This window comes from Falco punctatus, assembly GCF_963210335.1.
Source record: "Falco punctatus genome assembly, chromosome: 7".
NCBI classification, from domain to species: Eukaryota; Metazoa; Chordata; class Aves; order Falconiformes; family Falconidae; genus Falco; species Falco punctatus.
Genome location: NC_137587.1, coordinates 59,128,156 through 59,154,836, shown reverse-complemented (window position 1 = coordinate 59,154,836; position 26,681 = coordinate 59,128,156). Strand labels below are relative to the sequence as shown.

At 45.3% G+C, this 26,681-nt stretch overlaps 1 protein-coding gene across 11 annotated transcripts; it reads right to left on the bottom strand.

Annotated features, from left to right (window-relative positions):
* Window positions 1-21: 21 nt before the first annotated feature.
* On the bottom strand, window positions 22-25,975 carry WHAMM (WASP homolog associated with actin, golgi membranes and microtubules). 11 transcript variants are annotated; one of them, XR_013929618.1, is made up of 12 exons: window positions 25,371-25,975; window positions 21,936-22,109; window positions 20,427-20,577; window positions 19,747-19,916; window positions 18,882-19,047; window positions 17,723-17,910; window positions 16,176-16,262; window positions 15,996-16,091; window positions 15,174-15,645; window positions 6,938-12,412; window positions 6,209-6,285; window positions 22-6,126 (listed from the first exon to the last, which is right to left on the bottom strand). XR_013929618.1 is itself a non-coding variant. In XM_080396308.1 (10 exons), the coding sequence occupies exons 1-10, from the start codon at window positions 25,908-25,910 to the stop codon at window positions 12,126-12,128; spliced, it is 2,331 nt and encodes a 776-aa protein (XP_080252434.1). In that variant the 5' UTR covers window positions 25,911-25,975; the 3' UTR covers window positions 22-12,125. The 11 variants fall into 11 exon arrangements, 2 of the variants coding, with proteins under 2 accessions (XP_080252434.1, XP_080252435.1); XR_013929611.1 differs by having other exon boundaries at window positions 22-1,744; window positions 4,824-12,412; XR_013929612.1 differs by having other exon boundaries at window positions 22-5,639; window positions 5,806-12,412.
* Between the last annotated feature and the right edge of the window lie 706 nt (window positions 25,976-26,681).

Sequence of the window (26,681 nt, the reverse complement as noted above, 5' to 3'; positions counted from 1 at the left end):
TACTGTGGTCTGTCTTGGCTCTTCTTTTTTTTCTTTTTCTTTTTCTTTTTTTTAAAGGTAGCCTAAACACACAGTCTTCAGATGAAGGTGCCTATACCTCCAAAAATTTTATATGCACGTTTTGAAATAGATTTCTTTTTCCTTTCTGGTCATTTAGTTACTTAATAATAATGGTAAGTGCAAGAAAGGCACTTGAGAAAAATCTGTCTGCTGTTGTGTTTTTGTTTGAGTTGGGTTTGGTTTGTTTTTTTTTTTTTAACACTGGTCAGCAATAATTATTTTAGCCATATACTAGCTAAAAAGACTGATAACATAAGATTTGTGAACTAAGCTTCTAAGTTTGCAGTACATTGATTAACTTGGGTGTGTGACGAGGGAGCTGTGCTCAATAAAAAGAGTATTTTGCAGCATTTAGATGTTTTCGTTTAATTGCCTAATAGTGATCATGAACATAATATTCTATAAACCTCATCATGAATGACAAACAAAGCACATCGGTTTTAACATGAATATATCCCTTGTAGTTGAAAGTTCTGAGAGTGTTTTAGTGTGGTCTGCTATACCAAAATATTTAGATTATTATGAGATTTTAGTACTAAAGATAAACATACACCCTGTTTTTACTGTTTCAAGTAAGGTTTAGTGAATGACTGATAATTTGTTGATATACAACTGTGGGAAAACACTGCAGTGCTCTAAATGTATATTTTTATTTGGGTTTGTTATATTTAGTATATGGTTTAATGAAAACTGAAGTGTTTACTACAGTTGGATCATTGTAAAAACATCTCTGACCTCGTCATTTTGTCTGCTGTGAAAAAGTACTTTCCTCTTCTTTGTTTGTTTTTTTTTTTTCTCAAATTGACCATAGACAGTCAACGTTAACATTTAGACTCCTAGTAGCAGTAAATGCTGGGTTTTATATATATAAAAGGAAAACTTGATTTTTTTCTTTATGAACTTATTATATAACTTTGTGATTTTTATCTGATTTTATTGTAACATAAAGTTGTTTTATGTAAAAATATATAGTTTAAGTAAAATCTTTGTCTCGCTGTCTTCATTGACCTTGAAAAACGAACGTCCTTGTGGCTGCAAATCTGAACTTAATGCTGTGCTTTGATAAAAATAATGTGGGTTTGATCTATGCATGTGGTATAGTGCCTTAGATGAAAATCTTAAAAACTCTTTTTCAGGAGGTGGAACTTTGAAATGTTTGTCTTACTTCAGTTTATACTGTTAGCACGTCCAGAGGGGTACAGGATTGTGGCAGGTACGTACATAACTAAACTGGAAAAATAGTATCTCGAAATACTTTAGCATGAAATTTTGGGCTTACTGCACACTGAGAAAGGCCTGTTGCTAGGAGAAGGTGTTTTGGGGGATGCTTTGGACCAAAAACCCTCTTGTGATTCCTGTAACTGATGTAGCAGTCCCTGGTGGCAGCTAGAGCTGGTATTTTCTCTGGAGGAACTAGCTAGGACTCTGAATTAACCCTGTGTGCTGAAATCAGAGATGTTTTGACACCAGTCATCTCCTGCATCAGCGTATAGCAGTTATTAAGAGCCCTCTCAGATGAGACTGTTTCCCAAGGTCCAGCAACACTGTCCACTCCCAACAGCACATCCCTGGTGGAGGATAACGCTGAAGTCCCATCTACAGACGGTACGTAGTGATGCTCTCAGCGCTGTCATACTCATTGTGCAGAAGCAGGGTTTGCTGTCTTTGCACCAAGCCAGGCTTCCTGATGGAAATAAGGTTTGAAGACTGTTAAATGGCTGATGCTCACTGTCCCTTGGTTACTCTGGGCTACGAGGCTGCAAATGTCAGGTTTGGGGTGAGCGAGAGACATGTCTGCCCCTGACCCTCCGTCAGAGCTTTTCTACCAGGAGCCAGCAATAGGGCTGACAAGCGGTTCAGCAAATTCTGGCAGTCCCCAAATAACCAGTAGTTATAAAAGCAGCTTGTATGTACTCCAGTCAAGTGGAAGTGACGGCCTCTAATTCTCAGCAAAAAAAAAGCGTTTATCTATTTGGATTGGTATAATTACAAAGCATAGTATAATAGAAGTACCTGTGTGTACATCCCATCGCTTACAGTTACCAGAAACAAGCCTCCTGAGCTGGCGGTCCTGCAGTCTGGATTTCCATTTATCAGTGAGCGTGGGGAGGTACCTGCTCGGTACAAGCACTTTGACACTTCTGTAGGCTCATGGCCTTATTCAGTCCAGGAAATACTTTTAGCAAGGAGAAAGCCACTGGTCCGTGGGAAGGGCTGTGCCTCGCTGGCTGTTCGTAAGGCAGGTGACCAGCGTTTCCCAAAGAAACAGCCTGGTCCCGGAGCCACGCTGCTGCCAGCAGGGAAATCTGCTGCTGCCTGTCTGTGAGATCCCTTCGTTTTCATGTTCAATGGGATGTGTATCAGAAAGCTCGGGGAGCCTCCTCAGGGGGGTTGTGCCTTGGCAGTTGCCCACTAAATAGCATTTTACCTGCCTGTGTGGTACTGAGCTGCAATGTGTGACCTTGGGGTGTATGATGAAAATAGGTGCTAAAGTGAGATGGGTTTAGTAAGTTCAATGTTTGACACCTAAGTGATGAATGACTCTCTAAGTTCTCCTTTTGCTTAGCTCATATTCCTTCAACAGCACAGAAGCAGCTGGGCCCTAATTTCCTTCCTTTTGGAGGAAAAATCCCGCCGTGCCACCATGGGGGGAGACCTGTATGGAAGCATTATAGTGGCTGAGATCCCTGAGGAGGAACAGGCTTGCTCCCTCTGTAACACATGTAACTGGTGACGGGGCTGAAATTACATAAAATTCAATATTTTTCTGTCCCACGCACTCCACATGCTTTTAATATTCCACACTTTTCATCTAAAGGCATGTCTGCACCAACAAGGGAAGAAAAAAGGATGTGTTAATTATACATTACTCAACTGTCTCCCCACTTCCTAGAAGACTTGAGCATTTATGCACAAATCCACTGATACATACAGAAACGTGTATGCATTTGCTTCTATTTCTTTTCATCTTGTATTTCTTTTTATCTTGTAAAAAGTATCCAAAAGCTTGTAAATAATTTAAATAATTTACAACATTAAATATCCTTTACATAATCAGCATTGCCAACCAAAGCAGAACAGCAGCATCAGTGAGCCTAATATATAATGGGCTAACCTTCTCCTGTGAAATGAAATGGATATGTTAGATACAAAAATACAGCAGCATCAGTAAAGTAAAATGGAAAAAAAAAATAAAAATAGAAAAAGTAAAGCCGGGCAACGAATGTAGCTCAGCCCTGTAGTGGCTGTAGTGGTGGTGCTGCCCTGCTTCGGCCATGGGACCAACTGGACCAAAGTCCAACCATCCTTCGAAAGTGGGAAAAAAATACCCTGCCAGGTTTGATTTCAGCAAGCAACGCGAAAACCGGCCATCCAAAGGCTCATACAGCAGCTCTGCAAGGGCTGCACCAGTGACCTGCAACACCAGTTTCCATTTTACCGTTTAACACCCGTCAGTGTGGTGCCTCCATGGAGCTGTCCCAGGCTGTGAGGATCTCAGACCTAGTGAATTTTAAAAGCTGGGCTAACCTTTGTAAGGCAAACATCTCCCATCTTACTGCAATAATGCATTGCTGGGAGCGTTTGACAGATCATCACAGCCGAGTGGTACTTAACTCTGACCTCTGCCTGCGAATTTTTCAAGAAGATGGATCTCTGCGCTATGAAATTCCCTTTGGGTCTTAACACTTTCCTTGGCAATTCAATATATTTCAGTAACTTTTCAGAACTGTTAGACCTTCTCAAAAGCACTGTCTGAAATGAAATGAGCTCTAGATGGAAAACTACAGACTTTAATTTGGGTTCAAAATAATACATTTTTGTGCACCAATATGGGGCGCTTCTGGCTTTAAGGCTGGTGCCCCAAGTGTGCAGGCACAGCAGTCAGATTTTACTGAATCGATCCTGCACTCGCACAGCTTTGGGGACCTGCTGTTCCCCACCATCAACTGCATCTCTTCATAAGCACGTGTATCTGTGGGTTGCTACGTGGCAGTGGTTTGCATCCTGGATCCTGGAGCTAAAGCCCATGCAGTTTTCTGGGACCATGTGACCACACATGACTGGATATTGCAGTCTGATGAGGGCTTAAATACCCCAAACAACAGTTACTGGCAAGGGTTTGCATTTAATTAGTCAAATATATGAGCAGATACATCCATTGGTACATGAAGCACGTTGATTTGAGTATTTTTGTTTTCCTTTCATGTCCTCTTCATTCATTAGTACTGGCAGTCTATGAAAAAGAGATCTGTGGCTGCTGTGATCAAGAGAGATTGACCTCTTGCTTTTCTCCCAACTTTCCATCATTGACTATGATTTGTTGCATATGCCCTGGATTGTGCTTAATGTATAGTGGCTGGAGGGAATTCAAACGTTCAGGGAATTATAAATAATACCAGCACAGGCAAGCTTTTTTTTTTCTTTTTTTTTTTTTTTTTGGCACTATCATGTCACACTGAAATGTACCTGTTTTCAAAGCTATTTACTTTTAGGCTTTTGCCATTTATTCTGTCACTACCATTAGCCATGGCTTTCATTTTTCTCTGGATGCAGGTTTGTACTGTTCATTAGCCTGGATGTGAATGAAACAGAACAGGATCCCAACGTTCCCTGAAGAACAAAGAACCCAGGAAAGAAATGAAGTATTTATGCCTTTCAATAAAGACAATGTGCTGCTTATCTACAGCAGTGTCAGGTGCATTTATAAAGATAATTCCTGTCTCTGAAACCTGAGAAACAGCAGTGATTCACTCTCCACTTACAGTGTGCTGTGGAGGTCCCATGGTCAGCAGCACAGTCATTCCAGTGGGAGGGAAACAGCTTCAGGACCAGAATGAGAGACACAGAAACGCTGCTTAAAAAAAAAATAACACAAAAAACCCCCAAAACCAAGAGGCACACATGCATCACACTGCAGCCTAGCTCTTCTAAATCATTGGGTTTAACATGTTGTGTGCCTTGTTGGTTCAGATGGAAGATGACCAGGGTCCTGTGTCCTGGTCTCTCCCTAAGGTAAGGTGCAGCATCCCCTGCTAACCCACAGCTCCAGCTGCCCTGCTTTTCTCTCTCCTAGCTGAGTACTGGAAATAGGAGGTGAAACCTCTGGCCTGCAGAGGTTTTTGACAAACTCTGGACAATTTTCTTCAGATATGGTTGTTGTAATGGATTTGGGGTTTTTTATTCTTTCTGGATAAGCCAACATTGCTGATCATAGTTGGCTCCTCTGGAAAAGAAATGTAAAGACATAGCTGGATTACTGATGTACAACTCCTTGTTTCCGCACATGATAAACACATCTGAAAGCCAACACTAGCACTGCTGGGGATGGGCAAAGGGGGACCGAGAAGCACAGTGTTTCAGCACATTAATTCAGGCTCCCCTTGTCTTGCAGACCAGCTCATTTTGTGCAAAACATGGAGTAGTACCTGCATGCTCCATCCCGAAGCCTCCTTTGGGTCATGCCAGGTGACTGCAGCGGAGCCTGGCAGGCTCAGCAGAGCTGTGTTGAGGGAAAACGCGGCCTGTCTCTAGATGCCTGCTTCACCTCTGGTCCAGATGTCTCCTTGCCTAATTTAAAGCTAATTACAGTTATAACGATGCCTGTAGGCTGCCATTCACATCACCATGGGGATGCTGGCAGTCATCCTGCAGGGATGGAGGCTGGCCCACAGAGCCAGCCCCATTTCTGCCACCGGCTACGGCATGGGGAGACCCTGCCCTCAGGGAGCAGGCAGCACCACTCACCGGTGGGCAATGCTCGAGGGAACAGGAGCGGCGCACGCAGGCTGCATCTCCCTGGCGTGCAGTTCTTTTCCCAGCAGCAGATGCTTCCTGGAGCATTTCCACATGCAAAGTGCTCCTTTGGGCATAGCGGAGAAGATGCACTTCTGCTTCACCACCCTGTGTGCCTATATGCTCATGCACACACTTTTCAGTACTTCTCTTCCAAAGCAGCGGGCCTGCCGGCTGGGGAGGGAGGAGCCGGAGCAGGGCTCTCCATGTAGGCTGCAGGAAGCGTAGGCGCTTGATCCTGTTTCACTGTCAACTCTGCCTCACTGGAAGAGACTGTGGGAAGGGCAGTGACTCACTTGCTCGTGAATAGTGATTTCAGCATGTCTCCGGGAGTGGGACACATTCATTTCCTCACCCCCAGCGTCTGCAGTGCCCACTGCCACCGTGCCAAGATGCGTAGATCGCGCGCTGCTGGCGTCTTCCAACCGTTTCCTGGTGAGAAGAGGATGGAACCCGGGGGCGGAGCAGAGGCTGCTGCTGGATCTCAGAGAAAAATACCTTTTGGTTGTGCAAAGGCACCCATGGGGTGGCATTTAGACTATTGCCTTGGGATAGACAGGAGCTCTAAATGTCTTTATGACACTGGGAGCGATTAACCGATTCTTTGAAGCGGGGGCAAACCCAGCCTCCCTGTGGGCCATGTCCTGCATTTCCCTGGGCTGCTGGCCCCTTGGCTTCTAGCAGGGCAGCGCAGTTGGTGCTGCGGGTCAGGGGGTGCCTGTGCCCCCTTTCTGTTGGGACACCCTTGTCCAGGGCTGCCCCCGAGCCGCAGCCCCACAGCCCCGCTTAGCTGCAGCCAGCTGCCCAGCGAGGCTGCTTTGCACCCCGCTCCTCAGTGCCTTGCTGGGGAGCTGGGGCAGGAGAGGGGATCTACTGGAAAACAAGCAACTATAGTTTTGCTAAATATGTTTTCCGAGCAGTCTGTAGCTCACCGCAACAGCAATGGCTTGCTAAAGACGGCTTGTTTTACAAAGCATTTTCACAAGCAGCTGAGCTGTTAATGTCACTGCTACCTGAGCAGATTTAATTGTGCTGCTTCTTGCTTCCAGCTTAGCATGACATGCTGAGAATGAAAATCACATACCTTTTCACCAGGAAAAAAATGCTGTGTTCTGGAGCAGTTTTGAGTGTCTGTTTCCCCCAGGGATTTGTTCACATATTGTTCTGAGCTGCTTTTGCTGCCAAGGTTTGCTGTGGCATTTATTAAAAGATGCCTTCAATGCCATTCACCTTTCGTCACTGCCACGGATTTAATTGAAACCATGTCCCTCTTTCCTACCAATATCCCGTTATTATGGCATGGAGTGTGCAGATGTGTGCTCAGATGCAAACAGGAAGTTCTGGAATTAAACCCACGCTTTTCACACGAGGGGATGCGTAGCCTTACATCTCATTTTCTTCAAAGGGTGCACACTCTTATCTACAAACTTCTTTGTAGAGGAGGACTGAAAAAAGGAACCATTTCCCAGCTTTTTGTTAGTCCTAATGAATGCCTTGGCACAGATCCTCTTTGTCCCTCTTGCTCCTGGTAGCTTGGTGTATCTGTGCATCTTTTAAGAGCGAAAAGGGGATGGAAGTGATCGAAGGACAGATTGTGGGTCTGCCCTGCAAACCTTCCTGGGCACCGCTTCAAGCACAGCCATGTTCAATAGTCCCCATAGTCACACAGGTGGCTTCTGGGGCACGATGGGTGGCAGGAGGCTGGTGGTGGCTGCACAGTGGCCATGGCACTGCTGGGTGTTCAGCCTGCTCCCATGGGTGCTCTTCATCTTGCCTGCGCAAGAGAGCCTGGGCTGGCTCCGCTGTGAGCGGGAGGGGAGGAAAGGTCCTATAAGACCTTTTTGCTAAAACTAGAAATTTAGTGGAATTTTTTTCTCGGGTTAAATGGGAAGGCAGCGAAAAGCAGATGCCTGTAGCATTCAGGCACAGCATGGCTCACACGGCACACCAGCCTCTTCCAAACGTGCATCACAGAAAACAGCCAGGGAGAAAGATGAGCGAGAGTTTTCGATGGCGATAGGCTTTGGAGTTTTTAACACAATCTGACATTAGGTGAAGTACTTTCACAGTACGTTTATAGCTCGCTCTAGCTAGAAATCCCTGCAATTCCTATGCACTGGTGGTGAGGACCAGGCATCCTTGTCCCTTGTGCAAACAGCAGTAACTCCACAACCTGCTGATGGGGTGAGTTGTTGCCTGCTGCTGAGAAGCTTGTAGGGGAGGGGAGGATATCTTTGTGCAAGCACATTATATAAATCAGCACCAATTTCCAAACAGCATTAAATTAATCCAAAGAGGCTCTCTGAATGTGCCCAAGCGAAGCGACGTACTTCCTCAAGCTCCTGTAAGATCAGTCAGGATCACTGCAGGGTGCTCACACTCAGACTTGATTTGCTTGATTCAATACCATTTTGCAGGAAAAAAAAAGGCGGGTATCCAGCACGTGAGTCAGCCCCGTGTGCTGAGCTGGGGGGTCAGTTGTGGAGGAGCTTCCCAAGTCCCGACCAGCAGCACATCACCAGGAATGCTGGCAGACCCATAGCTGCACTGGCATTGCCAGCTGCAGCCACAGCGCTCCACACACCAGTATCACTGCCGCGGCTCCTCTCTTGCTGGGATCAAAGCGCCAGGATTTCAAAGCAAAATTATTTTAGTCAGACCCAGCAGTCTTTGAATACATTAACTTTAAACCTCCCTAAAAATACCGGCAGCTGCTGTCTGGACTGCCCACAATATAGCTGGAGATCACAAGCCACAGTGATACTGATTTATAGAAATTGGTCTCTTTACCTCATAACTGGGCTTTCCAGCAAATCCATGCATTATTAACTCTTTAAAGCCAGACAACTGCATTTTTTTCAGCTTAAATAAATCAATTTCTGCAGCTGGACAGTCAGGGCAGACCATTCCCACCGAGGCATTCATTTACTAATCTAGGGTGAGATACTTTAAGAAGGGTATTATAGTCAAAAAGCTGTCACAGCAGTTTTGCAGGTTAATATTAATCCAGTCTAGTAGAGCTGGTCATCACGGAACCAACCCGCTGCTCCAGTTTATCCTGTTTTGTCCATCAGCCTTTGCACGCTGCTGCAAGCGCATGGCACCAGCAGCTGCACCGAACCTGCTGGGGCGTGCAGAGGCGGGAGGGCACCTGAGCTCAAACCCAGGTTAAGGCATCTCCCCTCTGACACTTGCAGGCGGCATCTCTTGGTGCCCCATCAGCCTGGGGTAAATTAGCCAGGGGGCACCAGGGCCATTCCCTACCCCAGTTCCCTCCGCAGCCCAGTGCCAGCAGCACAGGGCAGGTCATGGTCATGGACAGCCAGAAGAAAGATCTGAGGGTGATTCAGTAAGGGGGTTTTTAGTCATCTTATATTTGGGCCTCTCTCAGAAAAGGAGCTGTGGCTTCCCCTGCAGAGCAAAGCGAGCCCCAAGGCAGTACAGTGAGCAGCTCGCCTGTAAACCTCTCCCTGCCGCAGCACAGCGTGCCAGCCATGCCAGCAGCACCTTGGGGGGCTGTCTCACCTGCTTTTAAAGATTTCCAGTGACAGCAATTCCGCCACCTTCCAGGCAACCTGTCCCTGCACCTCTCTGCTCTCACTGTTCATTAGAAAGGTTTTCCTACCATGACCCTGAATCCTTCCTGCTATAATTCAAGCCGCTCGTCTCCCTGTGAACATGCAGAACAAATTACTCCCCTTCTCTTTGCAGCAGCCTCCTGTGTATTTGAAACCTGCTCTTTCATTTTCTCTTCTTTAGGTTAATGCCAGCGCTCCTGACGTTTTCCCTGGTCATGTTTCCGATGTCCAGGAGCGCTGGTGCTCCAGTGGCTGCCTCTTGCCAGGCGCTGCAGCCGGGGCCACAGCCAGGACGCTGCCACTGGCTCCAGGCGCTGCCCTGCATCCCGGGAGCCCTGTTCCCACGAGGGCACATCTCTGCTGAGCAGCAGCCTTTCCGTTTCGGTAGTGAACCAGGTGATGAGGATATCTGAGAGAGGTGAAATATTCCACACCAACCAGAAAATCACTGCAGCACATTTTCCACAGAGCAGGCGTGCAGGCTGTAGCAATGAAGCAGGCTTCCAAAATCAGGTGGGTTCAGCTGGGGTCTGGGCGAGCTGGTAAGGACTTTTTTCAGCCTGGGATGTGGAGCTCTGTTAACACCTGAGATGAGGCCCCAGCTGAGCTTCAGGCACAGCTGCAAAAGAAAACTCCAGGTAGGTGAAATCACTGTCCAGTGTTGCTGTTACTCGACCTCTCGTGAGTAAAATTGCTGTTGTTAAACACACAAAAGCAGTAAGATTTGTGGGAGAAATTGGAAGTCACATTCTCTGCATACTTCAAACTGCTGGATTTAACTTCCTAGCGCTGTAGCTGAGAACGCAGCCACAGTGATGAAACAGCAAAGGGCTCTGCCCTGGACTCCGAAGCGCCATTTGGCAGGAGGCACCAGGAAAGGCAGCCGAGCCCCTGTGCCCTTTGCTCGGCTTTAAATAACCGCGCTGCTAAAGGGCACGGCAGGCAAGAGCACAGCTTACCCCAGCACCAGCCCCCTCCGCTCTCCTCACCGCCCACCGAGCACCTCCTCTGCCCAGGGCGTCCTTGGGGATGGGATCACCACTCTTGAAGGACCAGATTTTGTCTTCAGTTCCAGCCTATGGGCAGCATTCAGCATTTGGGGTGCTGAAGGCTGAATGTGCAAGAAACCTGCCCCTGCCCCCCCAGTGCAGCACAGCCCCTGCACCCAGGCCAGGCTCAGGGCAGGGTGGTGTGGGTGCACGTGGCACCGTGCCCACCAGCTCCCCTCCGCAGGCATCACGTTGGAAGTGTTGAGTAAGAACTGACCTGTGCTGCTGCTGTTGTCTCCACTTGGTTTGATGGCAGTGAACCAAAAAAAAAAAAAAAAAAAAAAAGGACAGGTTTTTCTGACTTCCAGATAGCAGTAGGTGCTGAAACAGTAAAAAATGAACCCCCAGCTGCTGCTTCTGCTTCTCACATAAAGCCCACTGCATATATATCTACTGTGCTGATTAAACACTTCTGCTACTCTATAGTAAAACAGGGAATTAAAGCACCATATTTGCAATTTTGTTACCAAATTACAATTCATAAATATTTGAGAAAATAAGGGCATTTACATATGCCATTAGTGAGAGAGCACAGTTGCTGCATGGCTGTCACCAGCTATAAAAAAAACCCCATAGTACCACGGTGTAATGCTTACTTCACAGCAGTACCCTAAAACGACAGCACACCGAATACACTTCTGTCAGGATGCATTTTTATTAAGGGTCAGTATAAACTCCAAAAGAAACTTTGAATGATTTTTGTCACTATCTACCCAAAATAGAAAGTGTCTCTAAATGAATATAGCTGAATTTTTAAATAGTCAGGTTCCAGGCACAATGCAAATATCTGCCATTTATAAGGCTATCGGGTAACTTAAAAGCTAAAAAACATGTATTGATGTTCTCAGTGGAAAAAGCAGCTCTGTACTACAGGGCTAGATCCCAGGAAAAAACATATAAAATATTTTGGCTCTTTCTTTCATACCAAGTTCATAGTAAATGTAGATGTATGAAAAACATTTAGCATCTAAAAATTCTTTATATTTAAGCTTCCAGCTAAAAAGTAAACTTTTTGGTAATTACTACTGCAGTGCTTACTTCAAACTTGATCCTAATTTCCCCAATCAACGTTATGAAACCCATTCATAAGTACACACTTCGTAAAATAATGATATATGGAGGTACCCACATAGGTATTTAAGAGCAAGCTGTATCAGACAAGCAAAGCATTGAAGAATTTTCTGGACAATGGAGGTAGGAATGAGACGTTCCAGATTATGCAAAATTTTCTGGTCTGCCTCTATCACCATGGATTTGGTTCTGCTTTTATCTGACAAAACAGATTTTCAGTTAGTTTTTCACTCCTTAAACTTTGTTGTGATAGCATTACTTACTGTGTAGTAACAACCTATAATGTCCGTTTCAATCCAGCATTTTAGCTGTCTTCAGATGTGGTGAAAACTCTGCATGGTTGAGCCAGAAATGCCTTATTAATAAAAGCATAATTTGGAATATGATTTCTTATGCAACAGTAAGAATCTGCAGCTCCTACAGAAAATCAACAGGATTTTTTTACTTCACAAGACATTTTGGACTATGTGAACACACAATCACACTGTTCCTTCATTTTGAAAGGGACAGTCTTCAACGTGCAAAATGAGACACACAGTCTGTTCGAGTCAGTAAGTCTGTTATTCTCAATTGGTTAGCTGTCCCATTCTCCGTTATTCTGATCATTGTTCTCCTCCTCTTCAGAATCAGCAGACACTTTCTTAATTCTCTGGATGACTGCCTTAATGCTTCTCTCCAGCTCATTAGTGGATCCTTTACTGACATCTTTCTCAGTATCTCGATTCACTTTTCTTAGTTTAACTCCTTGCCTTATGGCAGAGAGGATGTTGTCTTTTACAGAGGCATACGGATTTGGCTGTTCCACTTTGCGAAGATGAACTTCACTGCGTTTTAGAGAAGCCAAAACCTCATCCATGGAACCTGCAACAGATAAATCTATTGTTACCAGAAGAAAGAACACCACAACCACCCTTAGAGGTATAAAACCCTAGGCAAAGTGTTCAGGGTTCTTCCTTTCACCTTTGCTAGACAAGAAAAAGGATAGTCTGTTCTGGCACAGACTCTTTTAAGCTTCTGCAACACCAGGCTCTGGAACTGCTTTTAAAAAGCAGTTATAACTTCTGTGTCTTGAACTGAGAATCCAACACCTCTTCAACACTATACGAGGTTGTGCTCTAAGACATTACACACAGAGGATGCTGCTTCTTCATTACAACTTTATGGGCTTTCAAAAAAAATTCACTGAACCAAAAAATCTCTTGTATTCTGTATTAGAAACAATCTACCATTCCTCCTAGCTTGCTCAGATGCCTGCTGAGACTGTCAATTGCATTTTTGCTCAGCCAAGAGAGAAATGAAAGGATTTGAGTAGAAAGGGCTTGAAACTGCACCACTGAAGTCAGTGGGAGCCAGATCAGGCCCTAAGCAGGTAGGCAGGCAGATCTTTTCTGTATGGACTTAAAAAATAATTCCCATTTTACAACATGATTTAAATCTCAGGCATATGTTTCTGAACTTCAGATCATAAAGGACACCACACAGAGAGGTTCCACTAGTCCTCTTGATACACACTGTTATTTGCTTTTTACTCCTTCTGCAGGATTCTTTGTTGCTTGTTTCAGGCTGTCAGACAGGGAGGCAGTTTCCCCGGACAGCAGTTGATTCCTACAGCCACAGGTCCAGACCATCTGTACCTCACAGCTACAGGTATTTTTGCCACGTGCAGTGCACATAATGTTACCCGGTTAACATGAAGCACTTAAAATGTAACATTCTGCTCAATCCTGTGGTACCTTCAGAGACAGAGGTTCCAGGAAAGGACCAAGCAAAGATCCACCAAGTCATCTCAGAAAGCCTTCAAGCAAGAAAGTCTTAAGTTTATTAATCAAATGGACTGCCTGGTAAAAGACTAGTCAGACTAACAAATTATAAAACGAGTTCTCCTGGAAACTATGTTAATCCATTACAGACAATATTTTCAACACCAGAATATGAACCTCTCCTGGCTTTTCATGTAAAAAGACATGAGTAGTCTGTCTGTAACTAAAACCAACCTGTTTATGAAGCTGTTTCAAGTTCCTGTGGCAGTATTTTATCAATTAATATTACAGCAACTAACATGCTGGTTTTCTTCATGAAATAGGTGTAAGCAGCCAACTAGATCTCTCCAATAAAAACAAAATATTCTTCTTATCCCAAAATAATGAAAGCGCATCAGTATTAGGCTGTGAATGGTAGTAGATATTAGCTACTAGCAAGGCTGTACCAGCAGCAGTCAGACTACCCTGTGGACAACTCCTGTTGCAAATCAAAGCTTCTTAAGAGTATCTGTGGTAGAGTTATCCCACGGACCTCCCAGACTGAAGTCGGCATGCTGATCCACTGGATGCATAGTAGTTTCTCATGGTAACTTGACTGTGTCTCAGCCCTTCAGCTGCTTGTACTTCCCCACACCTTGGAAAAACTGAAAATGCTGAACTTCCCTTGGTATTCCTGCTTGTGGTTTGCCTCTTAACTGAGAGGATACAAAGGCTGCTTAGATTTATTGTGAATAGTAATGTACCACATTTAAAGACATACTTCATTCCAGCCTAAGCTCCACTATGAAAAACGACAATAAAAAACTGCTGCCTTCCAACTTTGGTCAGTCCCCCTGACGCAGTTAAAAAACCTGCTTGCTTTAGAGATAAAAATAGCAGGATGTGACCAACGCAGCCTTGGGAGGCTGCTGAGCTCTATTCTCATCCAAACTACTGTTTCAGTTGCTGAATTCAGCCTTGAATTATACCTGCATGATATTGCTAACAAAGCAGCTGTTTAAGAGAGCAGAATTTTTGCCCTAGGAATGTTAGTAGGCCAAAGCTATCCATCTGCCTTTCAAATCCTGGTTGAATTCGGCACAAATTCTTTTAAGAAACCTTTATTTAGAAACCAAGCAAACTATAAGTGGACACAGGCTGTGCGTACCTTACAAATGCAAGCAGCCCAACTGCTAGCTCTGTAGTACATAAATCATAAACACTGCAGCATAGCCTTAATACAACTACAAATTTACCCACAGTGGTCTTCTGACTGGACAGGTGATTATTCCTCCATCTAAATACCACATTTGGTTCAAAAGTCACAAAATTGTGCCAAGAACAAACCTGGCAGTAAAAGTTGCCTCTCACCTAACAACATGAATAAACACCCTCTCCTTGGAATTTCTTCTGACACTTTCCTACCTATTACAACAGTGGGATCTTCACTGCCATGAGAAATGCAGGTCCTGAATTAAGACCTCCACAGAACTAGTAGTGCTGTGACTAAGGACGGTTTAAACTAACTTGTAAGGCTGTATTTACTAAATGTACAATTCCAGCAGAGATTCAAGTTCAGATGTCTTAAAAGATTGACCTGTCCCATCTGATAGCACTTCCCAAAAACCACTGAGTCATACAACCCAAGAATCAGGACCACGTGAAGTATATCAGACAGGATACACAAATCATTGTTACTCATTTAACATCCCAAGCTATGGCCAGGGTTATTTTATGAGGTTTCTTAGAATAAGCTTTCCAAAAGCTTCATTCTCTTGAGCAAGACTGCACCCTGCACTATTCCTGTCCAGAACCAGGAGAAGGGAGAACAGAAAAATACAGGAAATTAAGAAAAAAACACCAGTCGATGTAAGCCTTCTTACCTATGTAATTATTTATAGACCTGGATGAGTCATCCTGTTTGTGCAGTGCAGGACTTTCTGTGGGGCTATCACAGCTAAGGGGAAGTGGCTTATCCTCTGTTGCTGATGGTGTCTTTAACTGGAGAGGTAAGGGAGGAGGTGGGGGAGGAGGGGGTAAAGGAGGAGGGGGTGGAGGAGGCGGTGGTGGTGGCAAGGATGGAGAGACCATCGATTCCACGCTGTGCTTTTGTTGCTGTGTGTCACCATCAGTAACAAAAATCTCAACAGGGATATCTGCTGGGGTATTCTGATGCAAAGCTTTTGATTCTTTGGCTTCTACTAGCAGTATGCTCTTTGGCTGCTCTGGAGCTGCCCTTGCTCTCGACAAAGGTGGAGGGGGCAGGACTGCTGCCTGCTGAGTGATGCTTCGTGGCAACTTGGGGCTGAGAGGCTGGGGATGAGACGTTTTCAGAACAACATGAGCTGGATGCTTCTGAAAAACAAATCAGAAGGCAGGCGGTCACACCTCCATTGGACTGGCCAAAATATCAACCCCAAAGAGACAAAAAGCCACAGAGTCCCACCCACCCATTCAAGCAGAAAATTCAACCCTGAACAGATTTAAATGAATACCAAGGTATTTCTTTCAAAGCCATTTCCTCACTTGTACCTGGAAACTATATCCTTCAGAGATTCAATCCTCTTGACTCATTACACACAATCCCATTTTAGACTACCCAAATGGTTGTCTCCAATTTGGACCATGCTCACACATGAGCTATGGCTACTTTCTGACACCATGCTTTCCCACCATTTAGTACTACTGTAGTTCACAGTACTTGCCTCCCTGAATGTTTTCAGCCTCTCCAATGTTTTCTGACGTTCCTGGCTTATCCAAGCTTTTTTCTTTTTCTCCTCTTCTTTTTGCTTGTCTCTCTTCTGTATTAAAACACAAGTAACTGAGCCTTAGTGTGTGAAAACAAGCAGCTGCCAGATTCTCCAAGGCTGTTATTCAGTACTCACTATCTGTATGCTGTGATGCTGCTGGAAGCGTTTTTTGCTCTCTTCTGCCTGTTGCAGTCTCTGCCGATGGCTTGCTTCACATTGATCCTAGTAGAACAGCAAAATTCATGCAACCCTTGGTAAGTTCATATTTATTGTGCATCATCTGTGCCAATAATTCCTGTGTACAAGCCACTAAACCACAACCGAGGCTGAGTGCTTGTCTGTCTCAACTAGTGGTAGATGTGAGACCCTGAAGGTGAAGTCCATAGGACTCCTTCATGACGAAACCAAGGGGATCTTTTGTTCTCCTAATAAGTGATAGGGTTTTTCGTGCTGCAGAGGAAATATACCCAGATCTGAACCAATCACTCTATCTTACACTTAGGTCAAAAAAACAAAGAAGAAAGAAAAAAAAAAAAAAACCCAAGTCAAAAAACCCAGGCAGAAACAAGCTCTGAAGAACTTTCACCGAGGTACTGGTTGAAGGGAAGGGGTACAAAGACATGAGGAAGAAGGCAACAGGGAAGCTAGCAGGGCATTACAAAAACACAAGGCTACTTTCCCCTCCTTCCCTCATCTGCCATGGCTCCCAGGTACAAAAGTCAGGGAAGCAAAAGCATGAGAAGCACAATGAATGCTAACAGGGTTACCTTCTATTAGTAGCAAATGCGACAGAGAAGCTGCAGGCTTCAATATTTTCACTGGGAGTCGCTATTTGTCACTGTACAGAGGGGAATTATCCACATGGCTGGGTAAGCATTTGCAAATCACCTGGCATTTGGCTTTAGTGTTACATAACCCAGAAACAGCAATTAAGTGAATGAAATCAGAAGCAAAAGAAGTGTCTGACGAGGAAGCAGTTGCAAGCAAAAGACAACAACATCTCACAAAACGTTTCCAATGTCGCTCCCATTTTGTCCGGGATAGCAAGGGGTAAAAGGCCAGACAGACTGCAGCTTAAACTCTGCTCTCTGCCCCAGCAGGACTGTACAGGTGTAAGGTAAGCTCAGCTCACTGGGAAGATTCATGAGAGACTACTGTGATCTCACCTGTGTCTTCCTAGTGTTCTGCTCTAAATGGGAAACAGGAAAAAGCTGCCCTTTGCACAGAACTGAAAGGCTGGAGAGAGAATTGCAGGAGTTACATTTCCCCCTCCCTCCCATTCAAAGGTAAAGTATCACTGTGTGGGTTGTTCTGTTCCTGCAGCTTCCTTCACTGCAGGCCAGGTTTCCTCCTGAACTACAGCTGCTGTGTTAAACGCTACCAGGGCAAAGCTCCAGCTGGCCACAGCAGTGCTCTAGTAAGGTTTAGCTGATAGAGGAATACCTCCTGGGTCACCCATGTAAGTTTGTGCTCTTAATAAGCTAGAGAGGCACTTGCACCACACAGTGGAGCATAAAGCTGGCTTAAAATCACATTGCCCCTCTTTCTCTTTGGAGACCTTGGTACCAAGTCACGTATCTTCTTGTATGTTCCACCCAAAGCTTCCCTAGCTGTTTCCTGTCCACCCCTTGTGAGTCAAGACATCAGCTAAAGAAAATGCATATCTCCAGGACTGCATTTACTTTTTTGTTCCTGAGGTAGGCTCTCCTCGCACAGACAGTCCCACGCTTTGTCTCCAACTGCTTAGTCTTCTGCCTCAGCATCGTCATTTCTGACAAGTTAGCGTAATGTTGTCCCATTGTCTGTTCAATGACCTTGAGCTCCTCAGGATTTTCACATGTATCATAGTAAACAACTTCATCCTGTTTCTCTAAAAAGGCATTTGGCATTTTTTTAAAAAACCAAAAATTGCCACAGTTATTTAAACATTTAAAGAACTAATGACATTTTAAAAGCCATTGAAGGCAGTGAGTTAGTTATTAGAAAGTGTAACGCTCCAGAGCTGAGCTTGGTCCTTCAAAGTCTTATGCAAACATGTCATGTTACTCACAGGGGTGCTTTGCAGGATCAAATTTACGCTGTTAGCATTTGTTATTTAGCTTCCTCTTTCAAATGTGTCTCTGTGCTTTAACTCCTACCTTCACCACCTAGTTTTCCTGGAAAATTGAAGACTGTTCTGATCGACGCTGGGTGACTTATTTTACTATTTACCAGATTTTAATTACGCAACAAACATGAGTAATGTTTACTTCATGGTGTACATAATAATAGAGAATTCATAAGCACAAATAAATGTAAACAAGACTGGTGCCTGATTTGGTCATAAATTTGTTAAGAAGAGACACTTAAACTGGAATACAGCAGTACTCAAGTACCATCTAGCTATAATCACCTCTTTTTGTCATTACAGGATGTATTTTTTAATTTCTACATGTTAAATTACAACAGATTTGTGATGAATTTCAGAACCCATTTCAGCAGGTCATGATATCCAGTTTCTATGCATAGATCTTGTAACTATGAGAGCAGTTAAGTATCGCCGAAGTTATTCCATATGCTAAACCAGTGCATGCACATATCACAGCTGCAGTCAAGATGACTGACCAGTGTGGCTTTCTTTTAAAACTTGTGTTATCAAATTAGTGTCTAATTAGTCAGAAGACAAAATATCAGATGGTGCCATGGCCCATGGCATCAATGTTTTCCAATGACACTTTCTACGTTCGAGACCTGAGCAGTGATAATCATCCCCCCCCCCCTTTTTTTTTTTAAAGTGAAAACAGAGCAGGCTATATCACTCCTCTGTTTTGAAGATGTCTTTCAATATTTGTTTATTCTTACCTTTGATCTGTCTCCTTAAAGTGGCCAACTGTACAATAAGCAGCATCTCTTCATGTTTCAATACTTCAAGCTGTGCATTATATAATTCCAGCTGTGTTTCATAATACTGTATTTCCAGCTCCTCCACTACAGTTAAGTTCTCTTCTTGTTCACTGAGGTTCTCCATCTGTGTAGCCCCAAACAAAAAATAAAAAGCATTAATAACAAGATATGCACACATGGAACATGCATGGATGCACAAATACCTGTACGGAGCCTGGTCTAACCAGCAGCTGCTTAGGTGCTTTGGTATGGAAACAACAGAACATCAGAAATGCTTTGGAGCAGAAACTCAGAAAAGCAGAGCACCTTATTAACTTACAAGTGGAATTTTACCTGAAGTCTATGAAGAAAGACTTCATCATCATTTGCACAAATAATACCACTCCTAAAAACAATTATATATGGTGCAGTACACTACTGGAAAATAAGTACCAGGTACTCCTAGCAGCAGTCAGATGGCATCAAATCAAGAATATCAGAAGATTAAAGTTAAAGAAGTATCTTTATTGTGCAGTGTCCTCTGAAAATAGTATCTGGTCTTTATCTCTCTAAAACTAACAATTTCAAAGGTTAATATCATAAATGTGAACATGACACCTGAACTTAAAAGCATGTATCTCAACCTTTGCTAAGTGTCCTCACATGAGCAAAAGCAACTTTAAGAACCAGAGACATCTATCTTTCCACAACTTAAAATCTTGCTGAAAACCGAAGCTGTTTCATAGCCAAAGACTTTGAAAGTCTACTCCCATGACCACTTCTACAGGTTTTGATCAGCCCTTCACAAAACAGTGACAGAAAAGGAGGCTTTGCAAGGTCTTACAGTTTTTTGAATGCCAGCTCTCTTCTGTTTCAGGCACAATTCTCTTGCCCTCAGATGCTGAAGGGTTTCTTTAGCTAACATACATTTCAGGTTTTCTAGTCGTGGCAAAGCTGATGCCCAGGTGGCTTTACCAAATCTTTCCTGGTCTTGTTCCATCTGTTTGTGCATTGCTGCAGATTAAAACATTGCAATAAGATATGAGAAATGCAATGTGTTTCTACTATAGCCAGAGTACTAAAAATACTGATGTCGTTAAACTATTTCTGATGCTTCTTTAGAAATTACAAGACTAAAAGGTTGAATTTATAATTTATACACATAAGTAAAACACTTCACTGCACCATGGAAACATGTCTTAACAGTTACACAGCAATCTACTCAGTTAACATGCTGAAATCCTTGAGGCTTGCATATCAAGCGTTAAAAGCATGCACGGTTTTTGTTCAGAGGTTCGCAGCCATAAGTTTCAGGCCTTGATAATGTTTTTGTGCAAGCCAAATGCAAGTTGTAAACCAAACTGGTTAAAAGATACACATCTTAAGTGAATAAAATGGTTCTTCCTTAATCTGGACCTTCATCCTAACTACAGAGTCTGCAGAGAGACCAGCAAAGGTGGTAAGAGCTCTCAGTCTGCCAAGTCAAGTATTTACACAACCTTTTGCATAAATCATTCTGATTACCTGCCAGAGCCTTTGCAGTTTCCTTAAAGTAGTTCATAGTGATATCCTGAATGGAGCACACGGCATTCTCAGCTCGCTTAGTCCATTCTTCAGCATCTTTCTGCAAAGCTGCAACTCTTTTAGGACCCAAATTATCATACTGCAAAGATTTCTGCGAGGAGACAGAATTCTCAGTTACCACCTGGCTACCACAGTGGTGCAGCCTGCATTATGCTATACTGAGAGACATTTCAGAGCACGGTGCAAACGTGACCTTCCCCTCACCTGTCACAAAGTGAATCACTTACTCATGCCTATGTATTGCCTTGTTCCTCATTCTCTAGGCTAACTCAGAACCTTTGTTTCCCAATCATGACTCCACACTTAACTTTGGATTAATTTATTTCTTAAAATATTTTTAGACTATAATTTTTAAAATCATGTCCAGCTCAAGTGGCTTTAGCTGTTACTAAAAGTAACTCAAACCCACTCTTCTATGTGCAATGTTCTCTTCTATTTTTCCCCACGTGTTGACAGCACATTGCACTGTCAGGCTCTCCAGTTTGGCAGTTCCTACACACAGGAACAAGGATTCAGAAAGGAAACATAAGAGAGTATGTTCAAGTCCACAAAACATACATGGGTACAAGACTAGTACTGAATTATTCTTTTAAAGCATTAGACTTCAAATAAGCCTAAATATCCCTTAAGGGTGTTTGTTTTTTTTTTTATACAGAAACATGTTTCATCCATTCTGACTTTCACTTTGTCAGTACAGTGTACTATATATTTTACCTTCACAGACTTAGACCTTCAGTATCCAAAAACCTTAGTCTAAACTTAAAACTGCTCTGATTTTTTCAAGAACATTAACAGCTCGCTTTCATTTTAACAGGGTATTTAAGGAGAAATCCAAATAGATGATGGCTGCCTTTTCCAGGGGCATTGTAACCTTTAATACATGCTTCCAGTTTAAGATGCACATAACATTAAATGAACTCACTGACAACTGACATGTTTTAATGTGTACTTCTAGCGGGTTGTAGCATCAATAGAAAACTGCTTTGTGTGGTAAGGTCTCCTCTGCCTTCTGTTCTACCATCACAACAGAGCTGATCTGGTACACCAGCGTTGCTGGGGCATGGCATTCTCAATGCCACAACTAATCCCACTGGAAGTGGCATCGTGAAGGCTACTTAGATTTCTGTAAATTCAGCCTATCAGAGTAAATCCCAGAGAGGTGGAGCCTGGGAATGTGCTCCTTTTAATTCCTCAAAACAGAAGGAAGTGGGACATTGGTGTGAAGACACCTGCAGCGCTATTCAAGCCAATACCATGGACTCCAAGATCCTCCAAGCGGTTCTGCCCTAATTTTCAATCTGTCAGTCACATTTCACGGCTTGGCAGGGGGAAAACAATGTACTTCAGGCAGAAGTAGGGAATGTTAAGTGACTCGAGTCTTAACTGCACCAAGAGCAGCTGATGCCTTACTATATAACTTGGTCTTTCACTTTGTAAAGGCAGACCTACCAGGATTTCCAGTTTGTACAGTGTTGCCAGCTCTCGCATATCTCTGAAGGGTTGCAGCAAATACTGGTAGAATTGTGTTGCCATGGTGACCAAATCCTGATAAACTTCGTCTTCTTCTTCGTAAACCTTCATCAAAGCCACCATTGTGTCAGCATTTTTATGCTGCTGAAGAACCTAGTGGGATAAAAGGTACATCAGACTTAGGTGCTTTGTACTCGTGTGCCAACTGCCGATGAGCTTTGGTGGAAAGGACCCGACATCTGTCATTCAGTGACCAGGCAAGACTTCCCACGACACAGTAGGTGTGCACCAGGCACTCAGCAGCCCTCTAACTGCAAATACCTTCGACACCACATTGTTAAAAGCACTAACTGCTGAGTATTGCATTGGGAGACTGCAAGGAGTACCATGCCTAAGGCTTCCATCACAGAAATTCTAATAGCTCTGTGCTGATGACTTGGTGGCTGCTTTTTATAAACACAAATGGGAAACTGGGGAACTCTGTGTACTAGAAGGACAAGTAAAGTACTCTTAAACTAGCTCTTACATTGCTTCCACGATTACTAAATGCCTACTAATATGAAATGAGCTTCTGGATCCAGAATTTCTGACTTCAGGCATAGAAAAATGACTGCCATGTAAAAATAATAATTCAGAAACATATTTCTACTCCTGATATACCCTGCAGTTAAACTCCTTTAACGTTAGTATAATTTATAATAGTTTATTCTAATCTCAATTCTAGTAATATTACACTTTGTAACTTGTAATTCTTCCATGAAACAACCGCCTTTCTATATATTATTCCTTAATTTAAGGTCTTTATTTGCTTCTATGACAAAATACAAAGTTGGAAACTTCCCCTCAGCTGCATTTGTTTACTGGCACCAATCAAAGCTTCCAAGATTTTTCTTTGACAGCAGCTAGCAGAGACCATGGTGCACACTATGTGCCAGGACAGAGTGAGCCAGCTGAGAGAACACAGCTAAATTCCACTGAGAAATACAGACCGTGCTGGCAGGACAGGGTTTGCTCTACAGCTCTGTAAGGAGGGAAGGGAATAGGGGGTGTTTGGTGCTAGAATGAGAAAAAACATTAGAAACAAGCTTGATTGCATTGCAGCTGAAAAGCACTGAAATCAAACCATCACCTTTGCTCTTGCCAGCTGAGTCTGGGTAAAACAGCAGGAACAAAGCTTCCAGCCATGGAGGCATTTCGCCAGGGAAAAATCTGCAGAAGTCACATCACAGGCATTTCCCACCCATCCTGCCTCCAGACCTGGCACAGGCAGGACAGGGGAACAAGACAATCTGAACTGCAGCATTTCTGATAATCCCAGAAGTCCTGCAGCCTCTAGAGTTCCCCAGGAGCTCGTGGTAGCTCAGACACAGTCCTAGGGCCCACCTGCAGCAGTTTGTCTGATTTTTTTCCCCCTTGCTAACAAAGCCAAATAGAAACAATGGTTCACTTTCTGGTTCCCACACTCAAATAAACTAGTGAGGGTCATGCTGCTCCTGAAGGACATTTATAGTGAGTAAAGGGGAAGCATTAATGAAAATCTGAAATCAGCTCATGAGACAATTAACCACAAGGGTTTGGCATTTTGGGTTTGTTTGGGGCTGTTTTTTTGGTTTTGGTTGTTTTTGGTTTTTTGGTTTTTTTGGGGGTGGGAGGGGAGAGAGGAGAAGTGTGGCAACATTTTGTCTGTTTTAAATTAAAATCCTTTCTTTTACACAGTCTGATAGTCTTCATAGAATTCTGGTTCACCATTAGCCCAACTGACTTCTATTGTTGTAACAGTATGGCCCTTAGGTTTTTTTCCCTTGAACACACACACACAGAAGTATTTACGCAATACCAACCTCCTCCATCTTTTACCAGTATCTTCTGCATTCTTCAAAATTAATCTCCTGGCCCAGAGGATGAAATATTTGAGAACAACATGGATGTAAAAAGGGAGGAAGAACGCCCTGATACTGAAGGCTAGTTTAGTGCCAGAAGAGGTAGGTTGTATTTCTTGAATCTTGCATAACTTGGTATAGACTGCAATATAATGAATTTATGTCCCTGTTGGGCTTGCAAATACAACACCACTCTCCAGCATGGTTAGCCACATCTGGTACCAGTTATACCTGGCCGCCAAACCTTGAACTGCCACACAGCTGTACATGTTTGTGCTGCTTGCACAAGAACATGGTGGCTAGAATGTATTTCTACCTGGGCCATGAACTGTTATAGCCAGTGACAGAAGCTGTAGCTTTTGAATACAACACTGTATATGAAGTTCATGTAAACTCAAGTTGACTTTTTAAAGTGTCTTTCTGACACAGTAATGATACAGGTGTTAAACACTGAACTAGGAAACAAAAGGCTAAGGCCAACTGTCTTAACATGTTCCAAAGCATGATCATTTTTATAAAATATCTTTCAGCTTACTGAGCCAGGAAACAGGCTGCAAATGGATACTGCAGGAAAATTACAGCAGCAACACACTGGTGAGCTCCAAGTGTCTGAAATTCTTGTTTTAGCATACTGATATCCTAATTGCAACCATGTTACTCTATACCATCCTTTGAATTCATGCTTGCTACAAGAGGAAAAAAAAAATCCAGGAACACATCTACAGCAAGCTGGTACTAAAGGGAGAAAGAGCTAACATCATTAGTTCATACAATCATTAGGCCAGAATTTGACACTTAAAACCCCACAATTTCACTGACTGCAAAACACTTACTTGGCATAGGTCCATGGCTAAGTTTGGTTTTAATAAAAAAACTGACTGAGAATCTCCCAGTTATAGGTATTACTGCAAACAAGCAGTCTGAGAGCGTCACAGGTTAGAAAATCAGCGCATGACTCCCTTTCGGTTACCATTCCACCCATTGCACAACACTACGGGATATTTTTAGCCGTGTTTTTGTAGGAGCACTTAGAACTTAAGCAAGTGCCCCAATGCCTTATACTGACCGCCCACCTGGAACCAGCGTGTTCCCCACTTAACACACAAAACCCGATGACACTCAAGAGTTGACTTGGCAGTTCCCAATCAAAAGTGTTTTGTGTAAGCACAAATCCGAACACTGCACAGCACCAGAAGCAAGGTGACATTAGTGACTCGGCCACCCTTGCTCGCATTACCCAGGTGCGAGTCCAGCCCAAGGGCTGAGGCTCTCGCAGAGGCCGCCAGCCCCGGCACGCAGCCCTCGGGCGGGCAGGAGGCGCCGAGGCCCAGGCGGGCACACGGGCGAGCCGTGCGGCGGCACGGCCGGCTGACGGTGCCCCCACCCCGCGGGGAGCTCGGCCCGCCGGCGGGGAGAGCGGGGGTGCAGCACCGGCGCCCCTCGGGCCGCTGCTCCCCTCAGACAAGAGGCGCCCCCGGCCCCTCAGCAGGGCCAGCCCAGCCGCGGCCCCTCAGCCCCCCGCCCGGGCCCGTACCCGCCGCAGGGCCTCCTTGGCCCGGGCCAGGTGGCCGCGCAGGGCCCTCCCGCGGAGCTCCTGCAGGCTCTCGAAGTACTCGTCGTCGTGGCGGCGGTCGGCGGCGAAGAGGGCGTCCAGCACGACGCGGCCGCCGCAGAGCTCCAGGGCCCAGCCCAGGTAGAGCTCCAGCTGCCGGCACAGCTCCTGCACCTCGGCCTCGCTCGGCGCCGCGCCGCCGGGGAACAGCACGGCCCACAGCCCGCCGCCGGCAGCGGCGCCGGGCAGGGCGGGCGGCAGCGCGGGGAAGGCGGGCTCCAGCCGCGGGCAGACGGCCGCCAGCTGCCGGTGGACACCGCGCAGGGCCGGCGCCGAGAAGAGGCCGGCCCAGCTCTGTGGGGCCTGCGCCGCCGCCTCCGCCCGGCCGTGGCAGGTCACGGCGAACGCGGCCTCCACGCCGTTCCAGCCCACGAGGAAGCGCAGCCGCGGCGGCCGGGGCTCGGTGAAGGCGGTGTCGCGCACGGCCACCCACCCCTCCAGGCTGTCGGGCTGCGGCTCCATGGCGGCGGCCACGGAGCAAAACAGAAACCTCCGAGCCTTAAAGGCGCCGCGCGCACCCACCGAGGGGGCGGGCCCGGCGAGGCGCGTCACGGGCAGCGCGCCGACCCATTGGCGGGCGTCGCCCGGAGTGGGGGCCAGGGCGGGGCGGGCAGAGCCAAGGCGGGGCCGGCGGTCGGCGGTCGCCGCGCTGCGATGACAGTAAACGAAGGGCGAGGGCGGGAGGGCAGCTCTGTGCGACGGGCGCGTACAGTCCCCGGCCGCGCTGCAGGTGGTGATTTTTGTAAGACAAGCAGTTACCAACGTGCAGAGCGGCGGGCGGGGCGCGCAAGGCACAGCCCTGCGGGAGGGAGCAGGAGCATTACCTCAGGGATGGGGCAGCCGCCATTTTCCTGCGCCCGTGGGTTGGGGCCGCTGGCAGCCCTGGCCGCTGGCTGAGGGAAAGCTGCCGTGTGCGAGCCGTCTGCCTCCCAGCCATGGGTCAGGGCACGTTTCACAAGTTGTTCCCTTCCCCGAAGCCAGCCAAACCCCGTGTTCCTTTGCCACGTTTGGGTCCTGGGGGTGGCGGGTGGCCCCAGGGCCTGCCCTGCCCACATCCAGAGGCCGTGGCTGCAGGTCGCAGTGCAGTCAAAATGGTGCTTGCCCTCAAACCAAACTCCATTCTAAGGGCATTATGCTTACTATACCACTTAAATGCCACCTCACGGGCCCCTCGAGGGAGAGTGGAGGGCAAAGGGGGTTTTATGCAGTACATACCTCTCAGGCCTTGGGCAC

What these genes read in the sequence shown, in the direction of transcription:
- WHAMM (XM_080396308.1), bottom strand. Translation starts at nt 25,910, where the DNA reads ATGGAGCCGCAGCCCGACAGCCTGGAGGGGTGGGTGGCCGTGCGCGAC. An exon ending in AACTGCAAAGGCTCTGGCAG is followed by an intron (nt 19,917 to 20,426) that starts GTAATCAGAATG and finishes TTTAATCTGCAG; the next exon opens with CAATGCACAAACAGATGGAA. An exon ending in GTCTATAAATAATTACATAG is followed by an intron (nt 12,413 to 15,173) that starts GTAAGAAGGCTT and finishes TATCTGTTGCAG; the next exon opens with GTTCCATGGATGAGGTTTTG.